The sequence below is a fragment of the Tursiops truncatus genome, chromosome 7 (assembly GCF_011762595.2).
Source record: "Tursiops truncatus isolate mTurTru1 chromosome 7, mTurTru1.mat.Y, whole genome shotgun sequence".
In the NCBI taxonomy this organism is placed as follows: domain Eukaryota; kingdom Metazoa; phylum Chordata; class Mammalia; order Artiodactyla; family Delphinidae; genus Tursiops; species Tursiops truncatus.
This window is the reverse complement of record NC_047040.1, coordinates 27,433,544-27,448,820: the sequence shown is the minus strand read 5'-3', so window position 1 is coordinate 27,448,820 and position 15,277 is coordinate 27,433,544. Positions and strand designations below refer to the sequence as shown.

General features: G+C 40.0%; 1 protein-coding gene across 1 annotated transcript; it reads left to right on the top strand.

Moving 5' to 3' along the window:
• The first annotated feature begins 4,900 nt into the window (after positions 1–4,900).
• Positions 4,901–7,309, top strand: LOC101330606 (gamma-crystallin F). Its single transcript, XM_019938894.3, has 3 exons — positions 4,901–4,909; positions 4,990–5,232; positions 7,025–7,309. Exons 1-3 carry the CDS (start codon positions 4,901–4,903, stop codon positions 7,295–7,297), a joined length of 525 nt encoding a protein of 174 aa, XP_019794453.2. The 3' UTR covers positions 7,298–7,309.
• The last annotated feature ends 7,968 nt before the right edge of the window (positions 7,310–15,277 follow it).

Below are 15,277 nucleotides of genomic sequence, written 5' to 3'. Positions count from 1 at the left end.
CCATTAATGTATTTTTCTATTTTTGTGCCAGTACCATACTGTCTTGATTACTGTAGCTTTGTAGTATAGTCTGAAGTCAGGGTGACTGATTCCTCCCACTCCGCTTTTCTTTCTCAATATTGCTTTGGCTATTCGGGGTCTTCTGTGTTTCCATACAAATTGTGAAATTTTTTGTTCTAGTTCTGTGAAAAATGCTAGTGGTAGTTTGATAGGGATTGCATTGAACCTGTAGATTGCTTTGGGTAGTAGAGCCACTTTCACAATGTTGATTCTTCCAATCCAAGAACATGGTATATCTCTCCATCTGTTTGTAGCATCTTTGATTTCTTTCATCAATGTCTTATAGTTGCCTGCATACAGGTCTTTTGTTTCCCTAGGTAGGTTTATTCCTAAGTATTTTATTCTTTTTGTTGCAGTGGTAAATGGGAGTGTTTCCTTAATTTCACTTTCAGATATTTCATCATTAGTGTATAAGAATGCAAGAGATTTCTGTGTGTTAATTTTGTATCCTGCTACTTTACCAAATTCCTTGATTAGCTCTAGTAGTTTTCTGGTAGCATCTTTAGGATTCTCTATGTATAGTATCATGTCATCTGCAAACAGTGACAGCTTTACTTCTTCTTTTCCGATTTGGATTCCTTTTATTTCTTTTTCCTCTCTTAATCTTACACTTTAAATTTAACTTTATTTTCTCCTCTGCCATTTTGGGGTAGAATTCTTTTCCAGTATATATATATATATATATATATATATATATATATATATATATATATAATATGAGGGAAGAGTAAATTTATCTGTTAAACTTAATAATAATATATATTATATTATATTTTATATATATATAATATATATATATATATTTGGCCAGCACCATGCAGCAGATGGGGTCTTAGTTCCCCAACCAGGGATTGAACCCATGCCCCCTGCTTTGGAAGGTGGAGTCTTAACCACTGGACCATGGAGGAAGTTGCTGTAGTAAATATATTTTTTATCACAGATGTATGTAGAATTTGAATAACTTAAAATCCATATGATGCAATGTACTTCTTCTTCCTTCTTATTATTGCCTTGAAATTGGAAACTTTATTTCATTTTTAGCATTTATCTTAGCATGCTGACATAAAGAGCAGATAATTTATACATTTTTTTACAGTCTGCATTTCACAACTGCTCTCACAAATTGATCAACCATGAATTGCCTTCAAATTATTTTCTGCTCTTAGCATGAATGCTATAAATTTATTCAAAGCAAATATTCTAAATGCTGGAGAGGGTGTGGAGAAAAGGGAACCCTCCTGCACTGCTCGTGGGAATGTAAATTGATACAGCCACTATGGAGAACAGTATGGAGGTTCCTTAAAAAACTAAAAATAGAACTACCATATGACCCAGCAATCCCACTACTGGGCATATACCCTGAGAAAACCATAATTCAAAAAGAGTCATGTACCACAATGTTCACTGCAGCTCAATTTACAATAGCCAGGACATGGAAGCAACCTAAGTGTCCATTGACAGATGAATGGATAAAGAAGATGTGGCACATATATTCAATGGAATATAACTCAGCCATAAAAAGAAATGGAATTGAGTTATTTGTAGTGAGGTAGATGGACCTAGAGTCTGTCATACAGAGTGAAGTAAGTCAGAAACAGAAAAACAAATACTGTATGCTAACACATATATATAGAATCTAAAAAAAAATAATAATAATGACACAGACGTAGAGAATGTATTTGAGGACACGGGGAGGTTGAAGGGTAAGCTGGGATGAAGTGAGAGCATGGCATGGACATATATACACTACCAAATGTAAAACAGATAGCTACTGGGAAGAAGCCACATAGCACAGGGAGATCAGGCGCTTTGTGACCACCTAGAGGGGTGGGATAGGGAGGGTAGGGGGGAGACACAAGAGGGAGGAGATATGGGGATATATGTATAAGTATAGCTGATTCACTTTGTTATAAAGCAGAAACTAACACACCATTGTAAAGCAATTATACTCCAATAAAGATATTTTTTAAAAAAGCAAATATTCTCATACTAAATATGCAGCTGGTTTGTAAGGCCTTGATAGAAGACAATTGTGATGGAAAGTTTCCTTTGCTTCAACTGATTAATATCTCAGGCTAATAATGCTTTGTATATATATACTTAGCTCCCTTGAGAACCTTGGTACCTTTCTGTGACCAGTGTTAGGGAATTGCAGCTGCTTTTGATTGAAACAAGCTCAATTGCAGAACTTCATGGTATAGTATATGATTTAGAGTAAAAATATAATTTGTTGGCTTTAAGTAATAATATTTTTTCAGGATGCCTTAAAAATACTTCAAGAAAGAATATAATTACTAGGAAATTCATTATTTGATACACATATCTTGGGAAAATAAACATTGATCAAAAGATTCAAATAATAAGTCAACTGGAAGAAAATTTGCCACATCATTTTGGGAAAACCTTTAGAAGACAGACTCTGGTGATTCAAGTTTTTCACATTTTCTTGCCAACATACTTAGTATTACATGCTTTATTTGACAGTCCTTCAATTCCCCACTTTACCCTGCATTATTTTCTAAAAGACTGTTGTTGTTGCTATTTTTATGCAAGAGCTTCGATGAAAATCTTAAATGCCTTAGTAAGCACATTTGGAGTACACAGGATAAGAACAGACTATATTCTAGCTAAACTCTGTGCCCAGTGTCTCTATACTACTTGTCTTTTTCTGTTCATACAGTACTAAAATCTTTCCCCATGATTTCCTAACTAATACAAATTGATGCTATCCATTTTCAGTCTCCTGAAAAGTTTTACTTAAGAAGAAATCTACTCAGCACTAAACTCAGCAAGTTAGAAGATTGAGGGTAATGGTGAAATTAAAAAAGGATCATGAATAACTGCACTAATCCTCAACGATCTAAAAAAACAAAAAAAACCAATAAAACCCTACGTTAATCTTCAGATGAAGATTAGAGCCCCAAACTGCAGCTTCTAGACCAGATTGTGAATTTGTGAATTTGTCAAAGCCCAGTTTTAGTGCATTCTCTTTGCCAGCTCTTCACAGCCCCACTTCCCCAGTGCACTGTTCACAGACTAATCTCTGAACTTTCCATGTGATATTCATCTTATTCTTTTTCTCTTTGGCCTAGTACCATGATCCAATGTTTCCAGACTCTATCACATCAGGACTTATCAGGGCTGTGTTTTGTTCTCTCAAGATCTTTTCACAAGAAATTAGCAAGCTGTCCTGGGAAACTCATCTACACTGATCTGTAAAGGGAAAACAATTTCATTATGTACTGTGGTTAGTAGGTAAAATATTTGTATTTTGAAGGGCATTATGAGAATCACAATACCTTAAACCAATGGTCTTCAAATTTATTTTTTTAATTATCATCATTTAGTGATAAAACTCTGTTTTCAAACAAGATTTTATATAAAACAGGTACAAGTGAAAACGCTCTGGTTAAAGTAGGGGATAAGAAAGACACACTCCCTTTTTCCCTCCTCCTTGCTCTTTGAGTGTCCCCAGAGCATCTCTGAGGAATTTCTGCAGTTCCACAAACACAGCCTGCAAATGATCCCATTAACGCAGTGGGGTAACTGCTGGTGAGAATGCCAGGTATATGGCCAGCACTTTTAGATCAGTGGTTTTCAACAGGGATTGATTTTGTCCCCCGTGGAGGCTTTTGGAAATATCTGAACACACTTTTGGTTGTCATAACTTGGGGAGGAAGGAAGCGGGTGCTGCTGGCATCTAGTGGGTAGTGGACAGGATGTTGTTAAATATCCTACAATGTACAGAACAGCCCCCCACAAGAGAGAGTTTTTCAGCCTGAAATGTTACAGTAGAACTGAGGTTGAGAAAGCCTGCTCTAAAGAGAGTAGGGCACCAGGAGCTGCTGGGGGTGAGGGGAGGAAAGGGGGACTTTGAGGGCAGGGAGGAAGCCTGCAGCCTCTGGAGTCAGAGCCTTAACTAACGAGTGCTCAGGGTTTGCCCAGGGCTGGGGAAGGGAGAGAAGGCAGAAGCTTTGCAAAATGGTGGCATTTAAAACTTTGTTACACCTGCAGGTTAACTTGCATTTGTCAGTAGCTAGATCCAAACAAATAAGCTTAGCACTGAGCAAAAATATTAACTAGAAATTTACCTGTGACTAACAACCACCCATGAGTCCCCTCATGAACTCCAAAGTTTCAGGCTTCCAGCCGGTGGGCCGGAGGCAGCAGCTGAGTCTGGAGGCGGCCCTGGTCCAGTCTCCAGGGAGCAGAGCCGAGCCAGGTGCTTAAAGAGGGTTTCCTCGGAGTCCAACCCCCATCACCTTTCCTCCGGTGTGTTGTCTGCTGCACCCGCTCATCAGCGGGGAGGCTGGTAGGAGGTTCTCTTAGAGAAGAATCCCATCCTCCTTCAAACATCCTGCGGAGAAGGCAGGTGCATCCCACGTCCCACATCCTCACACCAAGGAAACGCTCTCTCATCTAAACGCCTCCCGCTGGAGCCCATCCTGACCTCTGACCCGGTCACTACCCGGTGTTGTTCCTCAAAAAGAGATCATTTCGAAATTCAAAAAGGTTAAAAAATATTTCATTACCAGCATTCACCCCGTTAGGCACTTTTGCTCGCTTCCAATCTCCTGAATAGGCTTCATTTAAAGGCCCCAGAGGCACCAAGTGACAGTTTTACGCGGGTCATCAGTTCGAAAGCTCTGGAGAGTCTAAGAGAAAACATACAATAAGTCCCCCGCCCACCCCCGCCGTCATTATATAGAAGAGAGAGAGGAAATCCTCCTCACGCGGGGGCCCCTTTTGTGTCGTTCCTGCCAACGCAGCAGCCCTCCTGCTATATAGACCCGCGCGCCCGCCCCACCGCACTGAACTCGCATCCCCGCATCCAGCAGCCATGGGGAAGGTGAGCCCCGCGCCGGCGGGAGGGGCCCGCAGCCGGGCTGGAGCCCAGGCCTCTGAGCCCTGTCCTTCCCTTCCCTGCAGATCACCTTCTACGAGGACCGGGGCTTCCAGGGCCGCCACTACGAGTGCAGCAGCGACCACGCCAACCTGCAGCCCTGCTTCGGCCGCTGCAACTCCATCCGGGTGGACAGCGGCTGCTGGATGCTCTACGAGCAGCCCGACTACTCGGGCTGCCAGTACTTCCTGCGGCGCGGCGACTACCCTGACTACCAGCAGTGGATGGGCCTCAACGACTCCGTCCGCTCCTGCCGCCTCATCCCCCACGTGAGTCCGGTTCCCCTGGGCCTGCCGTGCCCTCGGGTCACACCAGTGCTCCAGACACAGTGGTCAGGCTGCAGGACGGTGGCCTTCTTTTGCTGGCTCTAACCGGGTTCTCTTTCCCTTTATTAATGTCTTTAAGGTTTCATTCCACCGAAAAATTGAGTGATGCAATGCTCTTAATTGAAATTGTATTCTCCTTTGCTAAAATTAAGCTCACCTCTACTGGGCAAAAGTGGTGCACGGCATTAGTTTAGAGCGTCTGTGCCACCGCTGAGGAATAAGCAACAGGTGAACTCCTCACACCCAGGTGCCCTTAGGCTAGTTACTGGGCTACTTCTCTCCTTCCTCATCTGTAAAGCGGGGTTAATAAGGGCAGTTGGTTCATCGAGCTGTGATGAGGTCAAAAGGAGATTGCCCAGCACCTGGCAAACTAACCCCTCCTCCAAATATTAACCATTATGAATATCAAGGGTCCCTCAAGTTCTGCTTTTTGATTAGGCAAAACAAACAACCAACAATGTGATTCTAGTAGCACCTGCAAAGCCCACTGCTACCCAAGTAAAGCCTGAGCAGCCTGGAATTCTACAGTTAGGGAGGCTTTTATTTGCCTATGACAGAGTCCTATGGAAAATGTACCACTCTGGGGAAATTTGAAATCCCCTCAGAGGGTTGAAAGCCTTGATAGGACCCAGACTGGCATTAGGAGCCTGGAAATCTGGACTTTTACTTTCCAGCCCTGACCCTTTGATTACAGCCTGAAAGCTCTAGTCATTAGTTTCACTTAAAAGAAGAAAAGACTTAGAATGGTTGCTCCACGTGTGTCAGGCTGTTGTGAAGGTCAAATTAGACAACGCACACGTGAGTCTTTTGCAAACCATGGAAGATACCTTATTAGCAGTTTTTTATACCTCAGAATGAATTGCTTATGAAAACATTTCCTAACGAGGATTTAATGGTGGAAGAAGGAAGAAGGAATTGAGTGGGTACCTGCTGCGAAGGAACAAGCAGATAAAAGAACAAGTGCTCAGGAAGAGACAGACAGGATTTGCCCAGGACTGACAGCCTGCCCTTACATTTTTCTAAAGGTTTTATAATCTATTGATCTAGACAGGCCTCCTTCATGATCTTGAGCTTCTATTTTTATTAATTACCTAAAAGTGTTTTGCCAGACCATATATTAGAGGTGAGAACTGAAACCTAATCGTTACGATGGCTCTTGCTTCTCGGGATTTTAGAATAGCAGGACTCAAAGCAGAAAGGAAGGGATTAAGGAGTTGCCTGGGCTGGACTGCCACCTCCTGTGCTTCACTTCGGGGCAAGCAATTCGACTTCCTCTCTTCCCAGCCTCTTCTAATGCTATGGAGTTCCAAAATAATGCCTTTTGCCAGGGATAGAGTTGTCTTTTTATTTTAATATCTAATTATTTTTATATCCTCCAAGGAGAGCTCCAGACCACTGTTTAAGTCTATAAAGGAGAGAGCAAAAATTATATATAAAAATTGTCACTTAAGAATGGTACTAAGTAGGTACTAAATATGATTCGTGTAGGTTGTGGCCCTAGAAAACTATGGAGCACCATGAATGTCTTGATCTGTGTGAAGGGCCCCCTCTTCAGTTTTGCAGTGTGCAATCTCCCCAACTATACCCAGTGGCCCTGGTGTTGGTTGTCTTTTTAATTTGTCATCTTTGATATAGAAAAGATTTTAAAAAATGCCCATTCCCCCAGCGGTGTGAGTGATTGGTGGCTAAAGGCTAGGTTTTCTGACCCTTCGCATCTGCTGATTGCTGAACCCAGACCAGCTCCCACCGGCTGAGGATGTACGAGCGAGAGGACTACCGAGGCCAGATGGCGGAGCTCACGGAAGACTGCTCCTCGCTCCGCGACCGCTTCCACTTCAATGAGATCCGCTCCCTTCACGTGCTGGAGGGCTGGTGGGTCCTCTATGAGATGCCCAACTACCGCGGGCGGCAGTACCTAGTGAGGCCGGGGGACTACAGGCACTACCACGACTGGGGGGCCCTGGATGCCAGAGTGGGCTCCCTGAGGAGGGCCGTGGATTTCTACTGAAATACTTTTACTCTATCCTTTTTTCCATCTAAAAGCTAATAAAATATTTCCTGTGTGTTTGATGCAGTAACGTGGTCCTCTCTTCCTTTCAGACTCCTTGGAAGGGCTCAGCAAAAATAAAACGGAATAATGTGGATTTTCTTACAAGTGTCAGTGGAAAGGGTGGTGTGGGGTAGCAGTTGAGAGGACAGGCTCTGGAGCCAGAATGCCTGGGTCCACATCCACTTACTAGATTTAGGTGGTCGGCAAGTTACTTAGCATTTCTGTGCCTCAGTTTCCTAGTAGTAGTACTCTTCATTTCATAAGTTTGTGGTGTGGATTAAACGACTTATTATTTTAAAATCACTTACACATTTTAGCTTTGCATATCATATAATAGTTTCTAGGAAACTGCTCTGTAAGCTTGCTGGTGAAACAGCTGGTCACCTTTTTAGTACCCTTTTCTTAGGAGAATTCCCTTTTGGAGTTTGCATTCAGTAAGATGGCTGAGTGAAATTGCAGAGGGAGACAGAGTTAGATAGAGACAGATGTGTCTGACACATCTTCGGTGTGAATACATGTGACTGCCTGAATAGGTTTACTAATATATGCGTATCCAGAGCACAAGTATAAGAATCAAGTGCCACCTTAATGAACAGCCCAAAGGACTCTTCCAAACATTTTTCTACTTAAGGGAGGTACAAAGCATTCAGGTAGTGTGCACTGATCAAAATGAGCACAGTGGGACAGAAGTAAAGACATAAGGTACGTGATCCGGAAAATAACATACAATCAGGCAAAGTTCTTAAATCTACTATTGGCTATGCTGATACTGTCACCAGACTTGGATCAATTTGGATTACCTCTAGCTCATGAATCAACATTTGATAGTAATCATAGCACCAAGAAAGAAAAAGGTAATGTGGGAACTAATCATTTAATTGAATTCAAAATTTCTTTGCAGGAAGATGAAGTTTATCAAATGAAATCTAAGTAGGTGTTCTATTACCCTACTAGATTTTATTTAATTGAAAATACTAGACTTCTCGATTTCAGATGTTTACACATAATTGAGAAAAAACAAATTACTTCCCAGCTTAGGGGTTTGACTTAATTGTGAAAATGGCAACCTCTTGGTGAAATAAGTTCTTGGTGAGCTGAATGGCCATGATTAGGAAAGAACCACTGCAAATTATTTTCTACTTGAAAATATATACATATCTAGCAGCTAAGAAATAAGTTGTTTCCGAAATCCCAAATATTATAGGAATAAAGTAGTCAAATTATTTAACATATTACTTCCCTAACACACATGCACATTACAAAATATTTGAAGAAGCTCTAAGGACATTTAGATCTGTGCTAATACAGTAGTCACTATCCCATGACTCTATTTGGCTAGACTTCATTTGGCTAAGTCCAAATGACGATGTGTCATAAGTGTAAAACACACACCAGATTTCAAAGACTTAGTATGAAAAGTAGAAAGGAAAATATGAATGTTTTTCAAATTAGTGTAATGTTGAACTGATAATATATTGGATATATTAGGTTTAATAAAATCTGTTATTAAAGTTGATTTTACTTGTTTCTTTTAACTATTTTAATTTGCTTACTAGAAAAATTAAGATTACCTTTATGCCTCTTTTTATAATTCTATTGATCGGACCCCCAGGCTAAAAAGGTGAGTTGTAATTTGTATGCAGATACAGCTCAGTCTGAAACTTGAGTTATATGAAATCCTAAAAATTAGGAGATGGCAGAAAACATGTTTAAGTGTTACATAGTCGTTGAACATCCATTGCCTTATGAGGAGATACTCAGTGAAATTATAATTTTCACCTATCACTGACTGAGGCAGTGGGGGAGTGGGTCCCCATCTTGTCTCATCATATGGGTGTTCCATTAACTACACTGAATTTGAAGTTTCAACAACACATGTGAGTTACCCGCCCTTCTACAGATACAAGTCCCTTCTTTCCTCAGCTAATTTTCCCTCCTCTCCCTCTCCCTGTCCAGGCATGGCCCTTCATTTATAGCATTTTCATTCTGGAAGCTGCCATGTTTCCCTCCCCTAACTTTTCAAACACTGTTGTCATTGTTATAGATTTTATAAAGAGCTTGAAAAATAACTGGCTAAAAGTATTCATCTTTGACTCTTCAACTACTCTGGCCAAATCAATATATTAACCATTGTTGAGCGACATCACATGCTAGTATTTAGAACAACCAGATTTTTAAAGAGATGTAATGATGAGAAAAAGACAGGAAACTGCTGAAGAGATAAAAAATGATAAGTACAATGGAAAGTGAGAAAGAATAGTTGAATGTTCTGGAAGCCACTGTCATCCAATGCTGGAATGTCAAGAGGAATTGCAGCTGAATACAGGCTGTACAATTCTTTTTAAAAAAGGTTATGGAGGGTATTGTGCATAGAGTTCAGATTGCAAATATTCAACAAGAGGACACCAGGTCTCATTCATACACAGGGGTTTTCTTTTCCATCTATGTGTTTACTCTACTTTTTCAACTATTGAAAAAAATCAGATAAGATGGAGTTCAATTTGATAATGCCTGAAATTTAAAGGATGTATATATGGTCCGGGAGGAAGGATAATAAAATAAGAGGGATGCTTCCTGCCTTATTAATGGTCCTGACACATCCATGGGCTTTTGCTAGGTACAAAGAATAAATTCTTGCTCCAAATATGGGATGACAGTTAAGTCCCGAATTTCAGTTATAGAGTAATTCAAAGGGAGAGATTTTCCCTTCAAGATGCAAGCCTTGATATTTTGCAGAAACACTTGAAAATATTTGTCAAATAGTTCAATGAGAGTAGCGTTTTGTGGAATTTGAAAAATAAAACCTAGAGAATTTGGATAATCCATGAACTAGTTATTAACATGCGCAGCAGAAAACCTGAATATTGTATGCTGTTCTTTGTGAACAAAATGCTAATAGAATAAAGGCAAAGAAAAAGACATATCAAAAAGGGAAACTTTTTTTCTGTTTTAAATCAGGGGCTGGTTTTCAACACTCAGTTCAAGTACTTTTTTTTTAACAAGATGAGGCCAATGGAAAGTTTCCAGGATGTTTGTTCTGACATGCAATTATTTTTACCCTGCCACAAATGTGGCATAGAGCCATAGAGAAAGCCATAGAGAAAGATGCTGTCAGGCTGACTGACCGAAGGAGTTCTCCACAGTCAAGGAAACTAGAATTTTTTTTTTTTTTTTTTTTTTTTTTTTTTGCGGTACGCGGGCCTCTCACTGCTGTGGCCTCTCCCGCTGCGGAGCACAGGCTCCAGACGCGCAGGCTCAGCGGCCATGGCTCACAGGCCCAGCCGCTCCGCGGCACGCGGGATCCTCCCGGACCGGGGCACGAACCCGTGTCGCCTGCATCGGCAGGCAGACTCTCAACCACTGCGCCACCAGGGAAGCCCCAAGGAAACTAGAATTTTGATAAAAGACTAAATAATGAGGTGATAAATTGTCTATGGCACTTCAGAGGTAAAGAGTCACTTTCTCAAGAGTTATGTGTACTGATTGATTTCATGAAAAACCCTTTACCCTAGACAGTAGAGGAGCTGAACGTCATACTTAATAATTAAATGGGAAAAGAGAAACCGAAACATTTGATTCCTAACCAATATACATTAATAATAGCTCAACGTGACAAGCAGTGTACATTTCACACAAGAGGCTCACTTGTGATACATATGTTCGGATTATGTTCACTCACAAGTTTATGTCAGACGTTAGCCAAATCGATTATAATATCAAATTAGAGAGGGAAAAAGGAGCATGCAGAGTGAGTAGATTTGTCAGCAAGATTCAGAGTTTATTTACTGTTTTGTAGTTTATATTTCAACTTTGTGAAAAAGGAAGGCAGTGAAGCATTTTCAAAACTACCTTTTCAGAAACTCTCAGACTACAGACATGCTGTCCTCAGAACAGCCATTAGCGGAGGAGAGGACGTCACACATCCTTCAACTGATGTAAAAAGCTACGCCTTTCCCATGTCTTTGTCTTTAATTGTGCCTATGTGCTTTATATCTGTTAAAACTGGTATTCCCAACTACTAACAGCTCAGCTCTTGGAAGAATACCTCAATATTATTCTGCTGTGCTTCAGCACAAGTTATCACATGATATAGTGAAGTGAGAATGACCTTGGGGTCAGAAGCCCCTGACCTGAGCTCCTTGCTCCTCCATGCACAGACCTGTGGCTTTGGGCATATCATCAAACCTTTCAGAGTCATGATTGTTTTGTCTGCTAAATGGAGGGAGTGACATACTGTATGGATTTGCCTTGCACAGAGCCAGACTGGGTGTTTAGTATGTGTCTTTTCCTTTCCTCATTGAAATCGATTGCTCTGTCTACCTGGTGGTTCACAATGGGACATTTGCTATGTTGAAGGCATTAGGTAAATCATGGATTTCAGAGCCTTCCATTTACTCATCAGTCAAGTGAGGATATTGAGAAAAGTGAGACAAACCGTCTAGTCAAGTAGCTAGCATGTAATCAATACTAGTTTGATTTTCATTCTTTTCTTAATTTAAAAGGACTGTATTTGAGATTAATAGCTGACTATATTAGATTTAAGAAATATAACAATCTAATCTTTCCACTATTGGATTGGTTTTACCTAATGAGTTGCCATCACTAAATAACAAAATAATAAAAAAAAAAACTTAGAACAGAAAATCTTGGTTCTCTGAATTCCAGTATGTCTCTATTACATATTGATAAGATTACACACAACGTCTTCCTATTTTAACTCCATTAGTAAGTTATTTCAGCCTGTAAAGTATTCTCAAAGTACAATCAGGGTTTATCATCCATTTATAAAGTTTCACTTATCCTGGTCCTGTTCTTCCTTTGTTCAGAAAGGAAGCTGATCAATGGAGAAAGGGAGGGACCCAGGAAGAGGGTGGTGACATCTAAACTGAAATCTGCTCTGATCTGAGAAACAAACTTCTGAGTTGTTTTGTCTCCTTTGCTGCAGATGCTATTATTGCCAGTCAATGCATTGTGATGCACAAGGGCTAGTGTGAAATGGAAATTTCTCTTTTAGGAACCAGGAAATAAGTTACAAATAAAAGAAGGCTCATCCAGTGAAAGGAGTTGGTCTCTCTCTGGGCATCAGTGTTGACTGAATGCAGAGAACCTGGAAATTTATTCAGGAGTTTTTGGAACTCTAAGCAAAAAAAATCACTGAACATCATCAGGGTCCTCAAATTCTATCCAGAACTGAAACCAGGTAAGTGGAGGTCTCTCTGAATATTTTTTGCAATTGAAATCTGATTGTTTCCAGAGTGGTACTCCTGAGTTACCATATTTTATTCAGGCAAGTTTTATGCATATTATCAGTCAAATGTTAGAAGAAGAAAAGAGCATTGTCACAAGAATAATTTATCTCTGTATTCCTCATCAACTACTGTCTCTTCCTTTCTGAATGTGGGTGTGTCCTGACCACTGATGGCTGAATATCCTCCTCTATTATCTCCTTCCTCCTCCTTGCAAAATGTGAACCCTGTTCAAGGGTTCAGCCTTCCCCACGTGCTCTGTGATTCTCAGGGAAGGTGATCCCACCTCCAGCTCAAAAGTGGTTACTAGTCCTAGACCAATTGTGATGATCCTGCCTGCCTATCCAATGACGGAACTCAGCTTTCAGCCAGACAGATCATGGCGTTCTCCTGGTGACTGATACCAGATGAGAGTTGACATATGACCTGAACTGGTGCAAACATACTAAATCTTGAGTTAATGTTATTCTAGTTTTGGAGTAAAACCTTTTTCTTTGTCCTGCTGGGTCATCCGAGTGGTTATTTTAGCCGTCTTGAAACTTCATGGGTAGGTTTATAGTACTTGAAAAGTCCAGAAACTATCCCATCTTAAGAAAGCCAGTGCATGGAGACAGGCAGAGCCAAGGAAACTGCAGAGAAGCTGGAGTCCTATTTTAACCGTACTTGGAGACTCCCCTCTCTGAACTTCCTACTATGGGAGATACTAAATACAATTTAAGCTAATTTGAGGTAGAGTTTCCTTTACATGGAGCCCAAAGCGTTGTATCTGAGAAAGGGAAAAACCGCTTCTATCTTAAGCTCCTGAGAGGCCCTCATGAGTTTAATCCAATTATATTTTTCCAAATCCCAGACACTAGGTGGAATGGATTTGGGCACGTAATCAAGTCCAGCCCATTATGGTCAAAGAGCTTCAGTCTGTAAACTAAAAATTTTGGGGAACTGAACTTTCTTTCAATTCCTCACTGGATATGAATGAGAATAAACCAAGCTCTGGTGTCTACACTAAACCAATGATTCCCCTTTTTTTCTTATGCCATTTTAGATTGAATTTTCTGTTCCTTGCAACTGAAAGCATCTTACATGAAAGTTAAGCCTCTAAAACATATTCATTTTGATATATTTCTGGTTGAGTTTTCACTTTTTGAGCCTGTGATTGACAGTCTAATGATGGCAGTCATTTTTCAAAAAGTTTGCAGGATTTGAAAAGGCCAGAAGCCCATTCCTTAAAAATAAATAAATCTTCAATCTGGAAAGTAAACCAATATGAGAAAATGGGCAACATACCTTTTCTCTTTTAAAATTTACAGCCAGTGGAGAACCTCTCCTAGAGTTCCTTCCTTTACTCAATTCAAGCAGAGAGCATAGCAGATTGGTTTCCAAGAGGCACTTTGTTTTCCAAGAGGCCATGAGACAATCTGGAGAAAGTAAGAGATCATCTTGGTCATAACCACTGTGCTGTGTTTTCACTTCTCTCAGGCCAAGCACCAATAGTCCATGTTCTATGTTAGGAAAATAACAAAAGTTGATACCTGTAAAAACTTTTATTTGTATGATAACATGACATATTTTTTAAAATAGTTACACTGATATTAATGCTGGACTTTTCAAATAGTCCTGCTGGGAAGTTATTTACATTTCTATGGTTCAGAAGTATTTTTGGAATTTTTTTTTTTGAAACTGCTATAACATTTGACATTTCTTTTTTGATAATTGTCCAAGATAACAAATTTCCTGTTGAATGTAGAACTGACTTATTCATCAGTACTGATGACTAAGGGGGACAAATTAGGTGAGTGATTAAATTGGGCAATACAGTTTTTGATTAAAAAATTGAGGTTAAGAAAAAGTTATGTATGCAGACAATTGCAGAATATTTTCCCTCTGATTTGAGTGGGACCACAAAAAATACTTGCTATTGTCAACTACAAATTGGTACTTGCCATTGGCGCTTGCCATCTACCTCTACAAGGATTATATCACATGCTTCTGCAGCTGCTGACTTTCAACACCCCCTGAAAGGAGTTCAGGGTGGAGAACAGAGATGAGGCACTCTGTGCTCTGGGAAAAACTGGCAGAACAGGTCTTCAGATAGTTAGAAATTTTCAGAAGCCCATTTTATGAGCCCAGTTCTTATATTTCCTCATATCTAGAAAAGCACTAAAATCCTTCATTGTGACATCTGCTCCTTGTGACTAGCAGAAACCTTCTGCAAAAAATATGTGCTTGATTTCATGTATTCCCCCTTCACCAGAATCACATATATACTGACCTTCCCCACCTACCTCTTTGGAGCAGTTTCTCAGAGCTATCTGAGATGCTGTCTCCAGGGCTATAGTCCTCATTTTGCCCCAAATAAAACTTAAGTCACAACTCTCATGTTGTGCATATTTTTTTAAGGCTACACTACCATCTTCAGAAAAATATAAAAATGTTTAATAAATCAACAAACATTTTCCTGGAAGAATACTAGACCACTGGGAGAAATGCATTCTTATGGTTATGAAAGCTCTTTCTTTTTTAAGAATATTCTTTAAAAATGAAAATATTCCTGAGTGGTAGAATTGCAGAATAAACTAATAATCAAAAATAACTTGGTGAGGAAAGTGGGAACTGGAAGAGATAGTATTAAATACATGATTGTTGAAAGGAAAGGAGGAGTGTCTATCTGAAAAAAAAAAATCTGTATCTAACC

Bases quoted from the DNA above. Each gene is read 5' to 3' on its own strand.
- LOC101330606 (XM_019938894.3), top strand. The intron at 5,233-7,024 runs GTGAGTCCGGTT...TGCTGAACCCAG, and splicing joins CCTGCCGCCTCATCCCCCAC to ACCAGCTCCCACCGGCTGAG.